This window comes from Thamnophis elegans, chromosome Z (genome assembly GCF_009769535.1).
Source record: "Thamnophis elegans isolate rThaEle1 chromosome Z, rThaEle1.pri, whole genome shotgun sequence".
In the NCBI taxonomy this organism is placed as follows: domain Eukaryota; kingdom Metazoa; phylum Chordata; class Lepidosauria; order Squamata; family Colubridae; genus Thamnophis; species Thamnophis elegans.
In genome coordinates this window covers 51,702,915-51,726,622 of record NC_045558.1, presented here as the reverse complement: position 1 = coordinate 51,726,622, position 23,708 = coordinate 51,702,915, and the positions used below count along the sequence as shown (strand labels likewise).

The window sequence follows — 23,708 nt, the reverse complement described above, 5'->3', positions numbered from 1 at the left end:
GCAAATACGCTCCAGCTGCACCGGCTGCAGCTCCGCCCTCCGCACATCTTGCATCCTCAACATTCTTGTTGGTCAGTAAGCATATGATTGGAATTGATTCAATTTAAAATGTGCAGAAATTTAAATTACCATTTAAATTACCATTACCATTAATCCCTTAATGGTATAGGTACAGGTTACCTGACAAACTGCCTTGCCCTACTAGGACAAGCCAATCCTACTTATGCCAGTAGAGAGGCCCTACTTCAGATTTCATCTGTTAAAACACTCCAACTATCAAGATCCAGAAAAAGAGCCTTCTCTGTGGCAGCACTCGCTTTGGAACATTTTAGCCTCTAGGTAAGATCTGTTCACTTCCTATCGTCTCATAAGTGCCTGAAGACCTGGCTCTGCTGTTGGTCTGACCAAATGGGGGATTCCACACTAGAGATGAGGTGGCTGTTAAAATGATGACAGATACCTCCCCACCTTGGCCTCTGCTCTCCATCCACCCATCTTTTTGGTTATAAACATAACCTAACTAAGCCTATGAAGGTAAAAGCTGTGACCCACACAGAAATGATTAACATATTTTTCAGACTCTAAGATGCACCTAGATTTAGAGGACGAAAACTAGAAAAAAAAGTTTTTGGCCTCTGCATGTTGCATTTTCACCCTTCCCAACCCCCAAAAGCACTTTGCAGGCCAAAATCAGGCCATTTTTAGCCTCCCGAATCCTTCGTGCATCCTGTTTTTGCCAAATATGCACTTATTTTTAGCCTGCAGTATGCTGCTGAGGGCAAAAATACGATGCACGGAAGGTTAGGGAGCCCAAAAGCAGGCCAATTTTTGGCAAGAACAGGCCCTGCGGAGCACTGCAAAGTGCTTCTGGGGACCAGCGAAGGCAAAAATGGGATGCACGGAGGTTTCAGGAGGCCAAAAACAGGCCCAATTTCGGCAAAAACAGGCCGTACAGAGCACTGTAGAGTGCTTTTGGGGGCTGGGGAGAGTGAAAATGGGGTTCATGGAGGGTTTGGGAAGCCAAAAACATGCAGAGCACTGCAGAGTGCTTCTGGGGGCCAGGGAGGGTGAAAACACGTGGAAGGTTCGGGAGCCTAAAAATGGACCCAATTTTGGCAAAAACAGGCAGTGCAGAGCACTGCATAGTGCTTCTGGAGGCTAGGGAGGGCAAAATGCGCAGGTTTGGGAGCCCCAAAACAGGCCCATATTCAGTCTATAAGACACATTGAAATTTTCACCCACTTTTAGGGGGGTGGGTGGATAGTGTGTCTTATACTCCAAAAATATGGTAATTTATTTGGCCCTGGGGATTTCAGAGGCCATAGTCCTGGGCCTGGCATGGTGGAAAAATAGATCCCATCTGTCAATTGGGATAGAAACAAATGGCAGATGCAAAGGAAAATAGCCAACTCGTAAGACTTAGGGAAAGTGGTAAGAAGCTGCCATGTGCCTGCAGATATGCGAAAGCGGAATCTGACAATAAACTAGAGGGAAGTGGTATCTTAGAACCGCTGATTCCTAAAGAATATCATAATCTGGCCAAGGTCATTGGCGAGAAGGAATCTAACACTTCCACCTCACCCCATCGATTGTGATTGAGTTTGTGCCTGGGGGTAAACTGTATTTGAAGACAGCTAGGGAGATGAAAGATCTCCACATTCATAGATAAACCTGGGATTTCATTCAACTGGCTAAGTTGTGGTGGCAACCCATTTTTCAAAGAAAATAGGTCCCCTAGGCTGTGTATAAACTATAGTATCCACTCCACTTGTGCCCCGGCTAAGCTCTTGGTATAGCACATTTACCAAGCATTTAGCATGGCATTTTAAAACACAAATTCAGATTGTGTGGTGCAATTCACTTCAAAATTTTGGCACAAATTCCAGAAGTTAGACTCTTCCCAGGTAGAAGCTCTGCCCATCATCTTCAGTCAAATGGTGCTTGAACGTACAAATGCAGTCTTGGAACAGTATCTTCAATGCTATGTGACTTATCACCAAAACAATTGGGCTGAGTTCTTGCCTTTTGTTGAGATGGCCTAAATAACTCCGTGCACAGTAGTATCGTTTTTACTCCCTATAGAGTGGCCACTGGTGCAGAATTTGTACCAAGAGTGTCCTTCATCGTCTTTATTGGCTGAGTACTCTGAAAGCCATCTGGCCGGTAGTGCGCAAAGCATTAGAAGTAGCAAGAGAAGCACAAGAAGCAGGCTCATGAGAACACCTCAGAGAGTGTTTAGGTTATGACGTATACCTGTCCATGAAGTTCTTGCAATTGGGCCAACCCTGTAAGAAGTTGAGCTCCAGGTAAATAGGGCCTTTCGTTATCATCCAGATCATAAATCCAGTGATGGTGGAATTAAAGTTATGCAAAAACTTTAGGCGTATTTACCCAGTGTTTCATTGTAGTTTGCTAAAGCCCTTCCTTAGCTCCCTGCCAAAGCTGGCCATTAAGCTGCTCACAGAGAAAAGCACTTCAAGGTCAAGTTCCTTGACTCTATACTACAAAAGGAAGTTGCAGTATTTAATCTTATGGAAGGGGTTTCCCTTGGCAGAGGCAGAGTGGGTGACAGCGAGGAATGTCTATGCCCCTAGGCTTATTCAGAGGTTCCACACCAGGTACCCAGACCGATCCCAATACTGTATTTGTGTGAAAAGAACATAGTGTAGAAATAATGTGTTTCTTTGTAGGTTTAATCATTTTTCTTGAGTCAGCATGTCATGGTTGATTCATTACACAGCACTGCTGACCACCAGACAACAATAAGGGGAAGGCATTGGAATATAAGGTGTGGGCGGGAAATCTGGAATGCAAGTGTGCCCCCTGGAAGACTGGGGCAGGCCCACATCCCAAGGTCATCAGCTGGGAATGTCAGAGGCAGACAGGTCGCTTCCAAAATAAAGCAAGCGCAACTAATTGGTGAATACTTGACAATGGGAGGTCCGAGGAAGTTTTCCTGTGCTGTTTGTGTATGAAAATGTCAGAGCTGGCTTTTCTATTTCTGTATCCATATTGCTTTTCAGTAAATTTACACCCTTGGAGAAAAATGTCCCAGGAATTTCTTTTGCTGTTTAATGTAGTGAGATGGTTGACAGCACCACAAAGATGACTTTGGGGGAAACTAAGTAGAAATGACAATTATATTAACAAAATCAAGCTTTAAACCCTGGAAACAGCAAGCATGAGAAAGAAGCTCAGACTGACACTATCCATCAGAATTTAAGGAGAGAAATAAAAACTTAGTGATGGATTTAAATTTCTGTTGTGTATACCAGGCCCATTTTGACCCCGAACCATCTGCGTGTCACGTTTTCACACTCCCCGGTCCCCAGAAGCACTCTGCAGTGCTCCACATGTCCCATTTTACCAAAACCAGGCCTGTTTTTTACCTCCTGAACCATCTGCGTGTCACATTTTCACACTTCCAGGCTTCCAGAAGCACTCTGCAGTGCTCCAAACATCCAATTTCTTTGCCAAAAATGGGCCTGTTTTTGGTCTGCAAAGTGCTTCTGGGGGCCAGGGAAGGGAAAATGGGATGCATGGAGGTCAAAAACTTTTTAATTGTTTTCCTCCTCTAAATCTAGGTGCATCATAATCTAAAAAATATGGTAATTGGTATCTATCAATCTCAAATTATTTATAAAATCATCTCTAAAACTCTACAATGCCACTGATTGAAAGTTAGATACAGGTTATTGAAATATGAGATAACGAAGAACCTTTCTAAAGCTGACTTTTCTGTTTAAAAAAATCACTCCAAAACCATAATATAATAAATGAAATAAGGCAGAAAGAATTCCAGAACAAAACACAGAGATCTGCAAGATTCTCTAACCGTACTTAAGTAATGATCCCGCCATCAGAAAAACATTAGGTAAAAATGGAAGTTATAAGAAAGAATGAAATGGAAGCTATTGGTTTCTAAAAGCAACATTGATGCTTGTCTCATGTTTGTCAAAAAGCTAGATTTTTGGAAAAATATATTTAAGAACAGATGAATTGAAAATGGAATATTTCAAACTATATGGTTGCTCTGTCTGGCAGACATTAAACACACTTTGAATTCTAAAATAAGAGTATAGGAATTATTGTCAAGCAAGAAAGTAGCGTGAGATAGTCTAGGAATGCTTTGCAAGTCATTCAAAATCTGAATGACTTGCCATCACTGAAAGAAGAATGAATTCTACTTTATATTAGAGAATTTTAATCCATCCATCAACTAAAACAGGAGCACAAGCAGACTGTGCAGCAAGACAATGATTTCTAATATACAATCAAGTTTAGAAGAAAAAAGTTGGAGAATAAAATCAGTATTTTGGAATAGCTATTATTATCTCATCCCAAAAATATTGTGGCATGCCCTGAAACAAGTTTTGCTAGAAAACCCTTTGCTTTGCTGAAGCAGTTTATTATGGACAAATGGGCCAAAAATCCCATATACAACATGAGGGAGTGGTTAACTACTGCAGGAAGCATTTCTTTATTTAGTTACAGTTACTACAGCTAACACTGACACAGTTACAATAATCTAAGAGTTAATAATTTTTCACATTGGCACACCACATGCCAGATGATTTGGTTCAACAAATCAATGAGACAAGCAAAAAAACTGGAGATTGGTTCAAATTCTTATGTATCAGCAAGGGACCTGTATAAAATTCCAAAGATATTCAGTGGTGAAGATAGAATTCATAAGATCTGGAAGGAAGTAAATACTTTTTGACAACTGAGACTATATGGCATATCCCAGCACATTTTCATGTATAGTGCTGTTGGCACATCTCTTAAAATCAAAATCAAAATGTGCCTTTCTCATCAGAAAAAGATTAGCCCAAACAAAGATTTATGGACTAATTAAGAAAAGTTAGAAATAGAACAAAACTGAACAAGAACAGCTGGAAAAATAGTGGTCCCATTATTTTTCACCTATTATGTTGACTTATTAAAATCCTAACATAAAAGTAGCAGAAAAAAAAGGGAAAAACAAACATGAAAGATTGTAGAATATTTCAGCAACTGTTGAAAAATTTGAGTATTAATTTGTTTTATTCACTTTTTAAATATACTCCGGTACTTCTTTTAATAGATGAGTGAGTAAAATAGTTAAAATCAGTAATTCAGCCTGATATTGCCCAATGAATTCTGAACTCAGATTAAACATCTAAAAAATACCACAAGGGAACTTGAGGCATATTATACTGAGTAGGTAACCAGAACACTTCATTAGAGTTTTTAAATACAATACAAATAAGATAGAAAAAATCTAGTGTATATCAGTGTATCCTTTATAGGATAAAGGATAAAATTCATTAATATTAAAAGCAGATTGTAAATAGTGTAAAACATGTTCCAGTTTGTCTCAAATTATTAAATTTGTATCTAATTATAGTGTAGCATTAGCATCCTAAATTAGCTTATGTTTATGGAAGAAATTATAGCAAGAGAAAATGTGTAAGCAAGTCATAATCCAATTGACAATTCTCAATGTAGAAAGGACAATATTTGCCAGAAATAGTTTTGAATGAATGGTGGTTCAGGTCCTTAACACAGCAACCTTTTGAAGCCACAAGGTAGTAAATAAAAAATAGCAGCCAGCCATTTAACACAAAAAACTTGATTTAACTTTATTTATCCCTATAGTCAACAATGGGTTTGCATTGAGTTGTAAAGCAACAAAATAATATAATCTCAGTGACAAAGGGTCAGAAATCCAGATTTTGTGAAAATGTTACTACTGCATTATTGATTATAACCTCTTTAATCCAAAAGGGAAAAAAAATAAAATAAAAATTATACATTTGTAATGTCAGCAGTAACTTTCTCACTGATCAAATGATATTTTTGGGAAGGTACATACTATTCTGCTTTACACCAACAAAGATGGCATAAGCTTTTTTATTTTATCAAAATTATATCCTGTGGCTGTCAATCAATCCTATCCCATATACATTTTTAATAAAATAACAAATAATGTTCAAGTTTGTATAGTTGGAAATTGAACATGTTCAGTCTCCATTTATGATTTAGTGCACTTGATAAAATCTTTTTCATAAACTATAAAAGATAGCGCATATGCAAAGCAGAAGTTCCATGAACTGAAGCACTAAATAAAAATATGGAGAAAAACAGTTATTTCCAGAAACCCAACCCCACAAAAAAGACAGGTAAGCAGGCAGACTTATAAACCTTTTGCCTGTAAATAGATGCAGGAAACAAGTTTGGATACTTGTCAATTTTTCTCCTATTAGGCCAAAGTATTGTATAATATAAACTTCTGGTTAAACAAGGTGGTTTTGAGAACACCAGATGCTGTGGTGCTCAATAGCATTCATTACTGTCGTGTCAGATATAAGGTTCAAATGTAGCCCTTGTATTTATCTTTTCTATGAAAGATCTACCACATACCCTTGAAGGGAAGCAAGACCACGTCTTCTCAAAATAAACAGCCTCATCCAAGCACATAATCTGTGCCATGATTAGTGAATTTGCAGTTAGATATATAGTCATGAACACAACATACTGCGACAATGACCATTGTCTCATAAAATAAATATCTCAAAGCTGTTCTACTGGCTGAAATGTCAAAATACCCACACTGTTGCAAGCATCACAATTAGGATAGCCAATTCACATTTTATCATTCCAGTTGAGATATTGCTGTTCAACAGAAGATTAAAAAAACTGACAAGTATGCATGTGCCAAGGACCGAATTAAAGGGCTCTTTGGTGCAATCGGTTTAAATTCAATTAATATGAAGGATAATATGTACCCATTATTTAAAAATCTGCTGTTAAGACCTGGACAGTAGTCCTGTCTTGCTCCACAATACAAATCTAAAACAGCTGTTCTCAATAAGCCAAAATTTAAGTCAGACATTGCCTGAAAGTTTTGTACAATAATCTGGACCAAAGATGGTTCTGTACCCTCATGTTGCTGTGAAACATGACTTGAGCTAAAGGCAAAGACTGGTTATCTCAAGGACAACTGCTTCAATATTAGCAATCAGTACATGTTTTTAAACTGTCTTCCTGTTGGGTCTCTTGCCTTTCTTTAAAATTAGTTTATTCTTAATGTAGCCACGCTTCCTTTTGGCAGTCTAAAAAGAAAAACAGAATAGTGTATTAGTTATTTATAATGCTCTAGTGACAATGCTCATGTTTTTGTATTCCTCAAGAATCCTTAATTATTATGTTTTAAGTCAAGGTTAGAAAGGTAAGAAGTAGCATATGCAGTTACTTTGGGATGTGATCTTTCCAGTTCTGACATGTAGCATGTTCCCCAAATCCATCACCATAAATTTGTGTTATTCTATGTGTTGTCCTTTAGTCATTGTTGCTGTTTTCAGTGAAACCCAAGAGTTTAGATTTCAGACTACACTTATTTGCAGCAAATACTATCAATTAATTTGAATGAGTTATTTAGCGTATTTTCCTGTAGCAAGGAAAAATATTTGATGCTCTTTGCTTTCTGCTAATGCCATTGTAATTTTTAGTGTTCAATACAAGAAGTATTATTCCAAAAACTGCAGTAATAAAATTCTGATTTCTTTAAAAGAGTTGTGGTGTATATATATGTATATGTGTCTGTGTATACACACACACACACACAAACTCCGAATTGCTGCTTGAATATTTATAGTAATTACTTTCTTATAAAAAAATCAGGTAAAACTTTTCTGTTTGAAGAGAATTTTATTTTTATTCCTGAAGACTTGATTGTCCAATAGACTAGATGACCACACAATAATGGTGAAAAAATGTATTCAAATGAAATGATTTTAAAACAGGAAAAAAGCCAGACACTTGAGCTGTCAACAAGTTCAGGTTTAATTATTTTACAAAATAAGTCATTCTGAAATGTCTTAAGCATCATTTTTCAGAAAGACATTTTCACATTTATTAAGTGAACCAACAGAATAACTGGAATACTATTAATGTATTTTAGATAAGTCAATTTTATTACACTTCGCTGGGATTTTTGGGGCACAGTCTGCCTATGAGCACAAATGATAAATATAATCCTACATGCTTTATTAATCAAATGTTAACCATTATTATTCTGGCTGTTCTTTTATTGGAAACAAAAGTGTCCATTTATGTGGCTAATAGAAAGACCTAAAAGCATATCTGGTAAAACTAGCATAGTATTAAAAATTTCCTTTGAAAATTTCACTAAGAACCCACCTTTTTTGACAAATACTTCTGTTTTGGTAAAACGTTGGTTAACCTAGGCTTATGGTCCAGTGTTTCTCTGTTGTCTAACTTTTTCACTTTATATATTCTAACAAGCCAGTGCTCTGAAGTAAAGGCTTCTTCCAAATGTTTAAACTTAATGTCCTTGTTGCCAATTTCAGCATTGCGGGTTCGATCAAATCCTGGGGGAGTCCGAAAATCCAACTACAAAATTAATGCAATTCATTAGTTTGCAGGTATATTAAATTCTAGACAAACTATGAAGGTATAGACATTATCTTGAAAACATGGGTAACAGATTTGAAAATGTTATTTATAATTTGAAACAAATCATGATGAAAGAGGCCTTACTTTACTCCACACAGTGTAGAAGTCCAGCATTAAACTATATAAATTAAATGTGAAATAAGCAAGCAGTTTCAGTACAGAAAAGGACAAAATATCAAGAATTTCAACAGAATCCCTCCCCTCTTAGAACGATCTTGATTTTCTATTTCAAATTTGGCCAAAAAACATCATAAACTAATAATCATAATATCATGCATTGCCACTAAGAATGCTTTTGAAATAAAGCATTTTATTTCAAGAAGAATGTTTTTGAAATAAAATTAAATGCTGTCCCTTTAAAAGATTCCAATGAGAGTTAAATGCCATTATGACTACCTTTTAACTAGAATCTATTTGCTATATCTTAGTTGACAAGGAAATATAAAGGCACAGTAGAATTTTGAAACTAATCTAACCTCAAATTTTGAGAGGTAAAAACCAAACTTTGAATTGAGTTCAATAACAAAATGGTAACTAGTACAGTTGGTAAAGGATATTTTGGTAGAGGTAAAGGATATGTTTGGTAAAAAAAAATTGTGTCCCTGCTTGCTTATCCATTATTACAAGAAATAATTTCCTTTCTTTTCCTTTTTAGAATTAAAAAAAACTACCTCACTTTTATCATATTATAAGAAAGGCTTAATAATGATGATTTTATCACAATAACTGTCAAATGTATTGTCAGGGATACACATAGAAATGCAAAGAAGCATTACTACTATTAAGATGCACCAAAACACCTTAGGACTAACCTGCATTTCTCCAAATCTGTAATAAGACATTTTATACATAAGACAGTTCAGTAAGGTTGGAGATCCTGCTTTATCAACTCTAAACTCTCCTTGCGGAGTGAAATAGTCACTTTCCTTTAAGAAAAAGAAGGAAATGAAGAAGTCAGATTAGAAAAACAAGATAAAACAGAATTAAAAATACAATAATCAGTTATTGTAAACAAATAATTCCTAAAAATCCAGAGTAATTCAGAATAGTTCTAATTTTTTTTCATAGAGATTGTATTTTTATTCTAAGAAGCATACAATGGTGAGGAATATAGAAGTAGTTTTTCCATTTAAAACCATAATGGAGCTATCCACCACAGTCCTAAGTCATGGCAATCATAAATTTAATCACTCATGTGACCAACTTGATTTTATGACTTTTTCCCCATTGGTCATTAAATGAATGCAATGGTTGTTAAAAGAACCAATTGTTCGTTATGAACCAAAAACCAGAAGTAAATACCAATTTTTGGTAAAGATATCATAAGACATGATCATATTGCTCCTTGGACACTGCAAAGGACCATAAATGTGGCTGCTTGCTGAGCATCCAACATGTGGTCACATAAATACCCCCAGAGAAGTCTGTTGCAACTTTGAAAATTTGCTAAAATGGATTGACTATATACAAAATAAATACGGGACCAAGAAATTCCAGTTAGCCTATGCTTAAGATCAGGAATGATTTAAATTGTTTAAAGTTAGTTCAGCAAGAAGAAGCTAAGATCAATGTAGAGATGTTATTAATTTCTTTATTTCTTTTTTCTCAATAGATTTTAGACTGTGTTTGTTAAAAATCTATACCGTGTACGGGTTCTGGGAAGTCGGGGGGGGGGGGGGGGGGGGAGAAGGAGGAGGGGGGGGTCAGGGGGGGAGTGGAGGGAGGGAGGGATATATATTAAGCTAGACACGATGTGTTAGATCTCAATGCAATGTGACTTCACATGTATACTGTTTTTCTCTAATTTTTCTTTAAAAATAGGATAAGCCAAATACATTAACATATAGTAGTAATACACTGAGGGGAGGAGGGGTAGAAAAGAAGAAAGATGGGTAGAGAGGGATGGGAGGATGGCGAAAAGGAAGGGGGGGAGCGGATCTGGAGAGAGGAGTGGTAGAGAGCGAGGGGAAGTAGGGTAGAGGGGGATGATGGAGGGAAGATAGAAAGTTGGAGGGTGGTGGAAGAAAGAGGTGTATGGAGAATGGAAGGGCTATATTGGGCTTTTATTTTCTGGGGCCTTGTCGACAAGAGGAATTGATGCCATTATTGTTTAATACTGTATGGTGTATACATGTGAGTGTATGAAAATGAAAATAAAAATAAAAATATAAATAAAAAAAATTGCTAAGTGACAGATTGTCAATCAAGGATGATATGTATAGTGCTTCAAGAATTCTTACAAAAAGATAGTGGGCAATTCAAGTGTAAAATGATTTGATTACTAATTCATTTTTAAATATTCATTTCATAATTCCTTGTTTTCCTTTTTGTCTTATTACTAAGACTAAGTGACAATATGTTTTCATTTCATTGTCACTTTTGGCTATATTGTATCAAAACATCAAATGTGACAAATACACAGTAACTACTACTTAATATGCTAGTTGATTAGGACACTACGTAATTATAGCCAGTGTATATAAGTGTCCATTGAAATATCAAACAAATTTGGGATAATTTCTTTTACAGAAAGATGAAAGCATTACACACAAGATCTTGTCAGATTAAACAAAAAGCTAAGGCAGGAATACTGAATGTGCACATTTTAAAAGCTGTTTCGACTTACCCTAATATCTTTAGGATGTTCTCCTTCTGCTATCCTTACCATCCACAAAAATTTGTTGATGTCATCACCAGAATATCCAATTACACCTCCAAAGATTATTAAGACATAATCCACATCTAGACTTTTCATGATCTCATAGGCTGCTGTCTCATTTGATGACATAGCTTTTCCTACCTAGAATATTTTTTTTAAAAAAAATAAACATATTCTCCTTAAACTTACTTTAACTTTAGGTATTTTGAATTTGGTTAAGTCTGCATGTCTTTTAAATAAACCATTCTAGTATATTCAACTTTAATAGACACAGTTTAAACCTGTGAATTTGAAATTTAACAACTTGAGTTTCAATTCCAAAGTTGCATATAAATATGTACATCAGAAAAAGTACATGTATGGGTAGTTCTGGAGTTTCCACAGCAATTTGAGGCTGGATTGTCATTGCTAAGTGATGCAGTCATATCGTGCAATGTCACATGACTGCATCATTTAGCAATGGCAATCCAGTCATGGTTGTCACTGTAATTTAAGGTGTGAAGTTGAAGCAAGACTGGTGAGTTCTAGGTACGGAGTGCAGGAGTGCCACATAGAGATGGAAAAGAACTAGTTCAGGTGATGCAGAAGTTGAAGGAAATAGTGCTGTGATGTGAGTGCAGGAGGCCAGGGAAGGTGTGGTGCAAATAGCATCAAGGACATGGCTAGCAGTTGCCTAGTATAGATTCAGGCCAAGCATGCCTTGTCAGCAGTGGGAAGAAGATAGTGAAGGTCAGCTAAAAGCAACAAGGTTTATGATGCACAGGAAGGTGCTTACAACTTGAATTTTGCACTGCAGCATTTAGCTAGCTGTACTGTGGAACTCAAAGCTACACTTCTTGACTGAGATTGCCCTGTGGCAGAAGTAGAGGACAGCCCAAATACTGCCACTTAGTGCACTGTGTAGGGTGACAAAACGGAAAGATTGGACGAGGGGGGGAGATATGTGGACCATAGGAATTGATTTGTAGTGTGGTCATAAATGCAGACAGATTGCTAAACAGCCCAATTTTTATCACATGATCACAAGGGAGCTATTCTAGCCATAGTTTTAGGGACCAGGTATAAAAATCATTTGTTGAAGGCTACCATACTTGTGTTGTTGAATAAATGTTGTGACCTAAGGACTACATGTAAATAGAATATATGTAAAAGTGATATGAACAAGAAAATGTTTTATTTACTTCTCTTGAAAAAAAATCTTTATTATCAAAATAATAATATCAAATCACAAGATTAGCCCTGCATAACCAACAGGTTATTGATCTCTTATGAAATAAAGCCAATGCAATTTAGAATCTTGTCTAACTAAAAGATAAATTCATTTAGTAGTCTTCTACGTCACATAACACTTATATCCAAATGCAAACTTTCTAAGAATCAACCCCATTCTTTTCAAAAAATACTATTTTCTATCCAATCCTCTGTTACCTGCCAAGGTGACAATAGTTTGGAAAGAAGAAATTGTCACTACTCTTTAATAGATGCAAAAACTGTGACTTATTTTGCAATTTATTGTTTAAAAACTACCCTTTCATAATATCCATGGCCATATTAATTCCAGAGAAATCTAGAACTGTAAATAGTTCAAAGCCCATACCAGGTCCTGTGCACTCCATGAAACACATTAAAACACAATCCTATATTAAAGTATTTAATATATGGGTAATCCTTGATTTATGACTATTAAAGGGGAAGCTGCCAATGGCAAGTCACTGGGATAAGTCTTCCCCACCTTCTTTTCCAGCTCCTTCTGTGCACATACCATACCAGTCATTGGCATCACTCCCAACATGGGGTGCATTTTCTTGAATTTGTGTCACATCCCTGCATTTCTTCCCACTCATGTTGGGACTCTCATACATCTCTCCTGACCTTCATCTCTCATGCACCCTCCATGACCTGTGCCTCTTGTGCACTCCGTTATTACATTCCCAATCCTTATTGCACTTGTTGTACTCTCCCTTGCTGTATCTCCCTTGTGCCCCTTCCACTGTCCTCTAACCAGTAGCAGGGACTTATCTGTCTGCTGGCCTGGAACTTACATCTTCTTGTCAGATGCAAGATTTATGTCATTGCAGTTATCAGTATAATGTAACTTCAGCATGTTTCTGAACTATTTTTTAAATTAGAGTATTCTTGTTACTAATATAAAAAAAATCTAGCAAAAGTGCAAAAATGTTATAAGATTAAAGTACCATAATAAAGCTGATATTACATTTTGAGCTAGTTCAACTAATACAATATAGCAGGATCAGATCAGGGATTCACTTTTGGTAAGATCATGATGATGATTTTCTTGTTAAAAACAAGAAAAAAAGTTAAGGAAACAATTGATCTATTGCTGGGGGAAGGTGTCAAGGTGGTGACAAGCAACAGGGAGAAAACAGAACTACTTAACTCATTTTTTTTTGCATCTGTCTTTATACAAAAAGATAAAACAGCCCAACCTATCAAAAACAGTACCACAAAAAACAGATTAGGAACACAAAATAGGGAAGAAAATGGTAAGTGAGAACCTATCTAGATGAGTCCAAATCACCAGGACCAGATGGATTACACCCCAAGGTTCTGAAGGAACTGGCAGATGTGATCTCAGAACCACTGAATTGTATCTTTCAAAGATCCTGGAGCACCAGGGAACTGCCAGAGAACTGAAAAATGTAGCTGATCGTTCCCATTTTCAAAAAAGGGGAAAAAATAGATCCAGGAAACTACAAACCCATCAGTCTGACCTCAATACCAGGGAAGATTCTGGAAAAGATAATCAAGCAACGAATCAGCGAACACCTAGAACAAACAAAGTAGTAACCAAAAACAAATATGGGTTTATCAAAAACAGATTGTCAACTTGCTAAGCATATCTAGTCATATCTTGACACAGATCATGCCAGACTAATCTTATTGTATTCTTTGACAAAGTGACAAAACTAATGGACTAGAGGAATGCTATCAATATAATTTACTTGGACTTCAGTAAGGCATTTGGCAAAGTAGACCATAACTTACTACTTATAAAATAGAAAAATGTGGGTTAGACAACATCACCACCAGATGGATTCATAACTGGCTGACCAACCACACTCAACGTGTAGTTCTCAATGGAACTGCAAGTACATGGAGGAAGATATGCAGTGGGGTACCCCAGGGCTCTGTTTTAGACCCAGTACTCTTCAACATATTCATCAATGATTTGAACGAGAGGATAGATGGGGAACTCATCAAATTTGCAGACATCAAGCTAGCAGGAATAGCCAACACTCTAGAAGATAGGCTTAAGATACAAAAGGATCTTGACTGACTTGAACATTGGGCGCTATCTAACAAAATGAAATTGAATGGTGAAAAAAGTAGGGTGCTACATTTAGGCAAGAAAAACAAAATGCACAGGTACAGTATATGTGATACTTTGCTCAATAAGTGACTGTGAGAGGGATCTTGGAATCCTAGTGGACAACCATTTAAATATGAACCAGCACTGCACTGCAGCTGCCCAAAAAAACCAATACAATTCTAGTTTGTGTAAACAGAGGAATAGAATCAAGATCACGTGAAGTATTAATGCCACTTTATATTGCCTTGGTAATGCCACACTTGGAATACTGCATCCAATTTTGGTCACCACTATGTAAAACAGATGTAGAGACTCTATAAAGAGTGAAGAAGAGCAACAAAGATGATTAGGGGACTCGAGGATAAAACATATAAAGAATGGTTGCTGGAAATGGGTACATGTAGTCCAATGAAAAGAAGGACTAGGGTGACATGATACCAGTGTTCTAATATCAGGGGTTGCCACAAAGAAGAGGGAGTCAAGTTATTCTCCAAAGCACCTGAGGGTAGGACAAGAAGCAATGGGTGGAAACTAATCAAGGAGAGAAGCTACTCAGAACTAAGGAGAAATTTAATGACAGTTAGAACAATTAATCAGTGGAACAACTTGCTTCCAGAAGTTGTAAATGCTCCAACACTGGAAGTTTTTAAGAAGAGATTAGATAATCATTTGTCTGAAGTGGTGTAGGGTTTCCTGCCTAAGCAGGGGGTTGGACTAGAAGACCTCCAAGGTCCCTTCCAATTCTGTTATTCTATTTTCTATTTTTTTTAGATGATGATGATTTACAAAATATATATATCTTAAGGGCACCAGCATTTTAACCCTTTCATGTTTAACCTTTGTTGCAGATTTAAAAACAAAAAGATTCTTAGGAGCTGCAAACAACACATATTGAGGACTGCAAGTGCAAATGGCTTACAGGATGTCCTCTTGGTGAATGAACAAGTTATATAAGTCTCATAAACATGAATTTTCTCCATCTCCTATCTAAAATTCAATTTTAATATCGGAGTATGTTATTTTATTGGGAGAAAAATAAACTCAGCTGAGATTTGTGAGGCAAAAACATTACTATTTGGATAAATAACCAGTTCTTATTATATGCTAGCTTCATTTGGGGTGCCTTGTAAAGTTCACATGCAAGAAAACATGCTGTTTAAAATAGCAATAACATTTTTAAAAATTTCAACCTTGGAAAAATAAGACACAGATACTGAAATCAGTCTACATATATAAATATATTTTCTTCATAAAACTTGAAAATTATATTAGCTGTGAACTGAATCCCATAAAAATCCTACTGTAATCTTGGCACATTCCAGTTTTATAATCTTTTTTTTTAGAATTAAGCTTTGATGATCATAACTGAATATAATGTTCAATATATTACAATGTAACCAATACGTACAGTGACAGCTGTGATCAATCACTACATACCAGAGCTATGTGGCTGTTATTCCAAGTGTTATTATCAACTAGAGTCGTTCGATTTGCCATTCCAGCAATTTGATAGCCATAATCCCACCAAGACATTACTCTTGCATGTTCATCTGTATTTTGTCTTAGCCAGTAATATGCTTCCCTAAAGTCATCCAAAATGTTCCTTGTGCTATTAGAAAAACAAAAGTTAAGATTGTGTCAAAATAATTGCTACATATTAGCAATATTTTAATTACAATGTATCATAAATAATGGATACATAAAAATAGTAAATCTTACCCATCATGATTGTAAGAGGCTAAGACAACACTTGGACTGGAATAGGCATTGCTGGTTACCCATGTACAGTGAACAGCAAACATCATCAATAGCATTAGCATTAACATTGTGACAATACTCTTTATATTGGGTCCAAGACCTTCTTCAATTTTCTCTTGCTCAGATATATGTTTCCTCACTTTACCTGCCTGAGCAAAGAAAACAAATCAAACCTTTCCTTTTAATCTATCAGATTTCAGAGTTTAACTATCCCGTTTTAGTAATGAAAATCTCATCATTTCTGATTTTAAAAAGCACTTTACAAATTGAAATATTTCAGGTGAAAAGGGTTTTCAAAATGGAATGTATGAAGGGATACTAATAGTCTAAACCTACCCTCATTTAATATATTCAACCATGTTTTGGATATTAAAATGATATAATAATAATAATAATAATAATAATAATAATAATAATAATAATGAAAGGAAAAAATGAAGAGTTTGATGAAGTATGCAGAGATCATAAACAATAGGAGGTCCCCAATCTACTGGGTCATGGCCTGTTTGAAATCATGGTGCTTTATGTGCGAGCGCAAGAGCTCTGCACTCACACATGAGTGCAAGGGCCTGCTGCTCCATTTCCATGAGGAAGGCACATGCATGCCCACGGTTCACACCAATGAAACTGTGTGCGCACGGGTGTCTGCCACTCCACACACACACACCCCAGGCAGCGGGCTGCCAAGGTGAATATGTTGGGGATAGCTGATAAACATTATTTCCACATATGATTTTCACCTACTTTAAATATATCTGTTTAAATTAATTTAGATTGATATCAAACTTTTTTCAAGGCTCACCTTATCATAAAGGTTTCCTGGATTTCTTTTATCATCTTCATCACTACTATCTTCTACTGGAGGATTTTCTCTCTTCATATCATCACCCAAATAATGTTCAAAAACATTTGAGAAAGCAATAGCTGACAACATACAAACCACTGGAGTCAAAGTTAGCATGAGGCGAACCATCACTCCAGCAAAATAAACAGCACTGATTGCATACAAAGCCACTGCAAAGAGAACCAGACATTCAGTTTTAAAATTAGGTTTCTCACGGATGCAATTTTTCAAGTGCACTATAAGTTTGAATTAAAGTTTGAATGTTTATTTCCCGGAAGTTTATATGAATGAAACTCTATCATCATTATCCTTAAAAAGAAGGGGCTATTTAATGATTGCTAATTTCTTGCCTCAGCTCATGCCCATCTAAAAGCCCGAAAGTATGCAAATGCAACTAAATTAATAGGTACTACTTTGGTGGGTGACAATGTTGGCTCCTTCAGCCAAGAAACTGAAACGAGCACTGTGCCTAGAGTCGGACACAACTGACAGGGAAACCTTTACCTTTTTAGTAAGTAGCTTTTGCTCTAGTAGTCAGCTTTTGTCATCATATCAACCTCAAAATTCTCAATATGTTATGTTTTAAACTGGAGTAATTTTTGCTGAATCCAGCATTACATTCAGTGAATTCAGAAAGTATTCAGACCCCTTCACTTTTGACAATTTTGTTATGCTGATCACGTTTCTAGAGTTGTTCAAAAAACTGAAATACAACATTGGCGTAAGTATTCAGACCATTTGCAACAACACTTGAAATTTAGCTCAGGTGCCTTCCATTTCTCTTGACAGCTGCTGACATGTTCCTACACCTTGATTAAGATCTACCTATGGTAAATTATATTGATTGGATGATTTGGAAATGAACACACCTCTCTATAGAAGACCTCACAGCTGACAATGCATAATTTATTTATTTATTTGTCAAACATGTATAAGATAACAAGTATAGGTATGAACATAAACATGAACAAAGGAAGTAAATACAGATAAATGGGGACAATAAGACAGGGACAATAGGAACGTTGGTGTGCTTATGCACGCCCACTGGATAATGTAGCAGAGCAAAAGCCATGAGGTTAAAGGAACTGCCTGCAGAGCTCAGACACAGGATTATTGCAAGCACAGATCTGGGGAAAGCTACAATAAGATTTCTGGTGCACTGAAAGTTCCTAAGAGCACAGTGGTCTCCATAATTCTCAAATGGAAGAAGTTTGGCACAACCAGGACTCGTCTAAGACCTGGATGCCCAGTCAAACTGAGCAACTGGGGGAGAAGGGCTTCAGTAAGAGAAGTGACCAAGAATCTAACGACCACTCTGACTGAGCTCCAGAGATCCTATGTGGAGATGGGACAGAATTCCAGAAGAACAAACATCACTGCAACCCTCCACTGATCTGGGCTTTATGACAGAGTAGCTAGATGGAAGCTCTCCTCAGTGCAAAATACATGAAATCCCACTTGGAGTTTGCAAAAAAGCACCTGAAGGACCCTCAGGCTGTAACAAACAAGATTCTCTGGTCTGATGAAACCAAGATTGAATTGTTTGGCCTCAATTCTAAACATTATATTTGGAGGAAACCAGGCACCACTCATCATTTGCCCAATATCATCCCAACAGTGAAGCATAGGGATTGGCAACATTATGATGTGAGGGTGTTTTCAGCAGCAGGTACTGGGAGACTGGTCAGGGTTGAGGGAAAGCTGAATGGAGCAAAGTTCAGGAATATCCTCAGTGAAAACCTGTTCCACAGCATTCAGGACCCCCGACTGGGCTGAAGGTTAACTTTCCAACATGACAACGATCCTAAGCACACAATCAGGACAACACAGGTATGACTTAGGGACAACTCTCTGAATGTCAAAGAGTGACCTACCCAGAGTCCTGACTTGAACTCTATTGAACATCTCTGGAGGAACCTGAAAATAGCAGTTGGTCTTACCTGAACTGCATGTTTAAGAGAAGGTGTGGGAGAAGTAACACATGGGTATTAACCCAGCCCTCTTGCCCTGGAGTCTGAGGATAATCTTTTGAGGCCACACCTCTGATCCTCCTTCTCTCCCAGATTAACCGATGGTCGTAGCAGAGCCCTGGAAGGAAAGAACAACAGAACAACGCAAGCACATATCCTTCCTATTGGCCCTGACTGACCACTGAGCTAACTAAGGCCCCTGGCGCAGGGCGCCCTAAACAAGGGAGGGAAGTGACTCCTCCCACACCCTCTCTTAAACATGCAGTTCAGGTAAGACCAACTGCCTGTTTCCAGAGTGAGGTGTGGTAGGAGTAACACATGGGACATACCAAAGCTAGATGTCCTAGGGAGGGATCAATGGGCCTGAGCCTCTTGAGAGTCTAGGACTCCCTGCAGAACCCTCCTACCAAAGGCTGCCTCTGCGGAGGCAGAGGCATCTAGACGGTAATGCCTAATGAATGGTGAAGAGACGCCCAGGCGGCGGCCTGGCAGATGTCTTCTATGGGAGTCTGGGTGGCCCAGGCTGCTGAGGCAGCCGCACTTCTGGTGGAGTGCGCTGTGATGCCCTCTGGGACCTGAATTCCCTGTGCCTCGTAGGCCTGTGAGATGGCCGCCCTGATCCACCTGCTAATGGTGGCTGGAGAAACCTTGGCCCCTCTGGTGGACGGTTGATATGAAACGAAGAGGGCTTCTGAACGCCTGAATGGTGCCATTCGTTTCAGGTATATGCGTAAGGCTCTTCTGACATCCAACTTGTGCCACCATCTTTCCCTATCCCTGGAGGGCTGCCGACAGAAGTCCGACAGAACAATCTCTAGAGTCCTGTGGAAGGGGAAGTTGACTTTGGGCATGAACGCGGGGTCCAATTTGAGGATGACCCGGTTCTCTAGAAAGGTGCAGAGGTCCACTCTGCTGGACAGAGTGTTGATCTCGGATACTCTCCTGGCTGAGGTGATGGAACTATACCCTTTGTCTGACATGGAAAATGACCTTAAGGGTTAGGAATTGTAGGGAAACTTCCCTCAAGGGTTCGAATGGTGCCTCCGTCAATGCTTGGAGGACCGTGGGCAGATCCTAGGTAGGGAATCGATGAACCACTGGGGGTTTCAGATTTGTTGCTCCTTTAAGGAAGCACCTGAGGACCGGATTTTGGGACAGAGGTGGTGCGTCCACCCCTACCCCCCAGGATCGTGGAGAGGGCAGAGACCTGTCTCCTAAGGGTGCTGGGGGCCAGACCTTTCTCCAGGCCTTCCTGTAGGAAGTCCAGAACTTGGGGAACAGAAGCCGAGGCTGGAACTATATCCTTTGTCTGACACCAGTCAGCAAAAGCAATCCAGGAGGCATTGTAAATGCGGGTGGTGGACTGCCTCCTGGACGCCTCGACGGTCCTAATGACCTTAGCGGAAAAATGGGCCCCTCTCAGCTGTACCCGCTCAATCGCCAGACAGTCAGATGGAGCCACTCCGGGGCTTCGGGGGGAGGAGCCTGCCGCCGTCGGGAGCTCAACGAAGCTCCTGTCAGGATTCTGGTTCGTATATCTTATAAGATCTATAGATATCTCCCCTTTCTGGCAGAAAGGGGCAGGGAGAAGGTCAGTCGTTAGGATCTCTTTGTAATTCATAGCTTTTTTTTGCTGTGAATGGAGAAGAGGTTCAACATTAGCTGAGCCTTTACTCCGGCCAGTTTTCCGCGCTGCCTTTTTTGCAGCCCCAGGCAGATTGCCCCCCCCCCCAGGACAAAGCTAAGTTATTTAAAAGTCAATCCGGGCGGGGACCATTCCTGAGGAATTTCTTCTATTACTATCTAAAATACCAGCTTCAATTTCGCAAAAGGCTCCCTTTCTTTTTTAGCTGCGTCACAAGATGGCGATCTCGTAGCTTTTGTGTTTGATGTGACGTACTTAGTCAGCCCTACCCTCCTGAAGGCTTCTCCGTACTAATTGCTAAAAGATTAACTGAGGGGAGCAGAGACTTTGATTTTTGGCTCGCTTGATTGCTTGTCTTTTATTTTTACTCTGGAATGGCTCCCAAATCTAAACAGAAGCGCTTCCTTAATAACATATTTCCAAAAACTGCTATGAAGCCGCTACCCTTGCCTCCTACACCCTCCACGGGAGATTTGTTAACACAAGAATTTCTTCTCAAAACGCTTAATGATTTCAGACAGGAAATTAATCAACTGATATCGGATTTATATGATCAATTTGATGCTAAAATTGCTCAGGCAAAGAAGGATATGATCGGAGTAATGACAGTCATGACAGATTATATTGCTGAAACGGAGGACAAATTGGAACTTTTGGAAGAAACTAATCTTAATTTGATATCCAAAATTCAAACGTTACAACAGGAAATTGAAAATGCTCAAAAACAACTTGTCATGATAAATTATAATAAGACTGCCTTTGCAATAAGAGTTAGAGGATTGCGTGAAAACCAACAGGAGAATTTGAAACAGATCTTCTTTGAGGCTTTCAGCCGCTTGGTGGGAAGTCCGGGATTTAACTTTGATTGGCAGATTCAAAGAATTTACCGCCAGAATTCGTGGGTAGCAAAACAGCGACAGCTTCCGAGGGACATAATTATATACTTTACCACAAGGGAATCCAGAAATGAGATAATACAGAGGCTTTACAGCAAGAGGTTGAGAATTGATGGACAGGACTTGATTGTTTTTAAAGAGATACCATCTCAAATATTAAGAACAAGGAGAGAGTACGCTTTCTTAACCGAAGAACTCAGAAATTCTCAGATTCCATACAAATGGGAAGTCCCAGCTGGTATTACAGTTACATTTGGCAACCAAAAACACCGCATTAATTCTGTCTGTGAAGCCCGAGAATTTTACTACGAGACCCTGAAGGCGGGACTTCCTGATTCATCCGGACCTGGAGAGAGACAAGGAGAAGGAGAAGACAAACAGCGAGACACGTGGCTACAAGGCGGAGGGTGTTGCTTTCCTCTTCCGGAAGGGCAGAAGACTAAAGAATAAAGACTTAGCGATGTTCTTAAAGCTTTATGATTTCCGTCTGGGATAAAATGGAAAAGTTGTATATCGATGATGAGACATGGAGACTGAAAGAAGCGTTGCTGATTGTGGACACATATTGTATATAAGATTTGTCTGAACTCTAACTCAAATTGCGCATGAATTATTTTCCTAGGCGAGGAGAGCGGAGATTGCGATCTTTTTGAGTTGTGGTCTGGGACGAACGGAGTTGGGAGGCGCGTGGGAGAGGGAAGGGTAGCGAAAGCTTAATTAGATTACCTGGGGCTAGAATGCAAGCTGATGTTTGTTTGAGTTGCTATTTCAATATAAGGTCAAGAAAGATTGGTCGGAGAGTCTTCAGGAAAGTGGAGTAAATATGGGAGGAGCAATGGATGCGGATAAAATATATATGTGGATATGGATAAAGGCAGGGTGGAAGGTAAAAAAATTTACATGTGGAGGTGGGTAAGGATAGAAAGGGAGGTGTTGGAAATGAAAAATGAAAGAAGTACTTGAGTTTAATGGTTTTATAGAAAGGTTTGGATATTCGGATAAAAAAGAGATAAATTAAAGGTCTGAACAGATAGACAAAGCAATGAGACTTTTAGTTGGGGAATCCTAATTGATCAACTTACCTGGCTCTAATACAGTTTGAAACCCTGCAAGTAGTAAAATAACCGAAATTTGGAATGAGCTACATTGTTTAAGATTTACAGATAATGGGAAGCTGTGTTAACGTAGTGGGTTTATTGACCCTTCTTGTTTCTCCTTTCTTTTTGTGTGTGTGTGTGTTTTTTTTTATTTTGTATTTTTTACTATTCTCTTTTTTTTTCTTTGGCTTTACTTTTATTTTATTTTTTTAATTTTAAAGTTAGCTGGCCTTATTATACTCAAATGCTTGTTAAAGAATTATGCCGGGTATGGGACCTGCGAAGCCGTAAGGGGGTTAGGGAGGGGGGATTATAGGGGGGAGGGTGGAGGGTGGAATTACAGTTTCAATTCTTAGAACAATAAGAATTCACTTGTATACTGCGGCTCGTTTTTCTTTTTTCTTTTTCTCTTTTATTTTTTTTAAAAAAAAAAACAAAAAAAAAAAACTGAAATGTATGGATACACCAAAGCGAGGAGAAGAGGGAAAGAGGAGGGAGAAGTAAAGAGGGAGTGAGAGGGAATGTAAGGAGGGTGAGATGGAGGGAGGGGGAGATGTCTGAGGGGGAAGGGAAGTAGAAGAGGGGAATGCTGGAGGGGTGAAATGAAAGTTGGAGGGGGAGAAGAGAGGGTGTATGGGGGAATGAAGTGTCATGTTGGGTTTTTTTTTTCTCTTTTTTTTTACGCACAGTATATAAGTGATTGTATAAAATGAAAATGAAAATGAAATAAATAAAATGTATTTAAACACAGATGGAGCCACTCCGGATTCGGATGCTCCAGCGATCCCTGGTGAAGGGACACCTCCCCTGGGGGAATCCTCCAGTGAGGAGCCGAGGACAGCTCCACCGAGTCTGCTAACCAGGGGCGGTGTGGCCAGAAGGGAGCCACTAGAATCATCTCTGTTCCCTCTGACACCAGCCTTCTCAGAACCCCGGGAATGAGAAGAAGGGAGGGGGAGGTGTAGAGTAGACCTGGTGGCCATCTGCAGAGAAGGGCGTCCATGTCCATGGCTCCTCTGGACGGGAACCTTGATACGAAGCTCGGCAG

General features: G+C 38.5%; 1 protein-coding gene across 1 annotated transcript in view; it reads right to left on the bottom strand.

The window, feature by feature from the left end:
• Positions 1 to 5,598: 5,598 nt before the first annotated feature.
• STT3B (STT3 oligosaccharyltransferase complex catalytic subunit B) overlaps positions 5,599 to 23,708 on the bottom strand; it is a 75,163-nt gene continuing 57,053 nt past the window's right edge. Inside the window, exons 10-16 of the mRNA XM_032237070.1 lie at positions 17,011 to 17,222; positions 16,170 to 16,357; positions 15,888 to 16,059; positions 11,087 to 11,260; positions 9,273 to 9,386; positions 8,185 to 8,397; positions 5,599 to 7,097 (exon numbers count right to left, since the gene is read on the bottom strand). Of these exons, the coding sequence (XP_032092961.1) occupies positions 7,017 to 7,097; positions 8,185 to 8,397; positions 9,273 to 9,386; positions 11,087 to 11,260; positions 15,888 to 16,059; positions 16,170 to 16,357; positions 17,011 to 17,222 (1,154 nt within the window). The 3' untranslated portion in view covers positions 5,599 to 7,016. The remainder of the gene's footprint in view (positions 7,098 to 8,184; positions 8,398 to 9,272; positions 9,387 to 11,086; positions 11,261 to 15,887; positions 16,060 to 16,169; positions 16,358 to 17,010; positions 17,223 to 23,708) is intronic.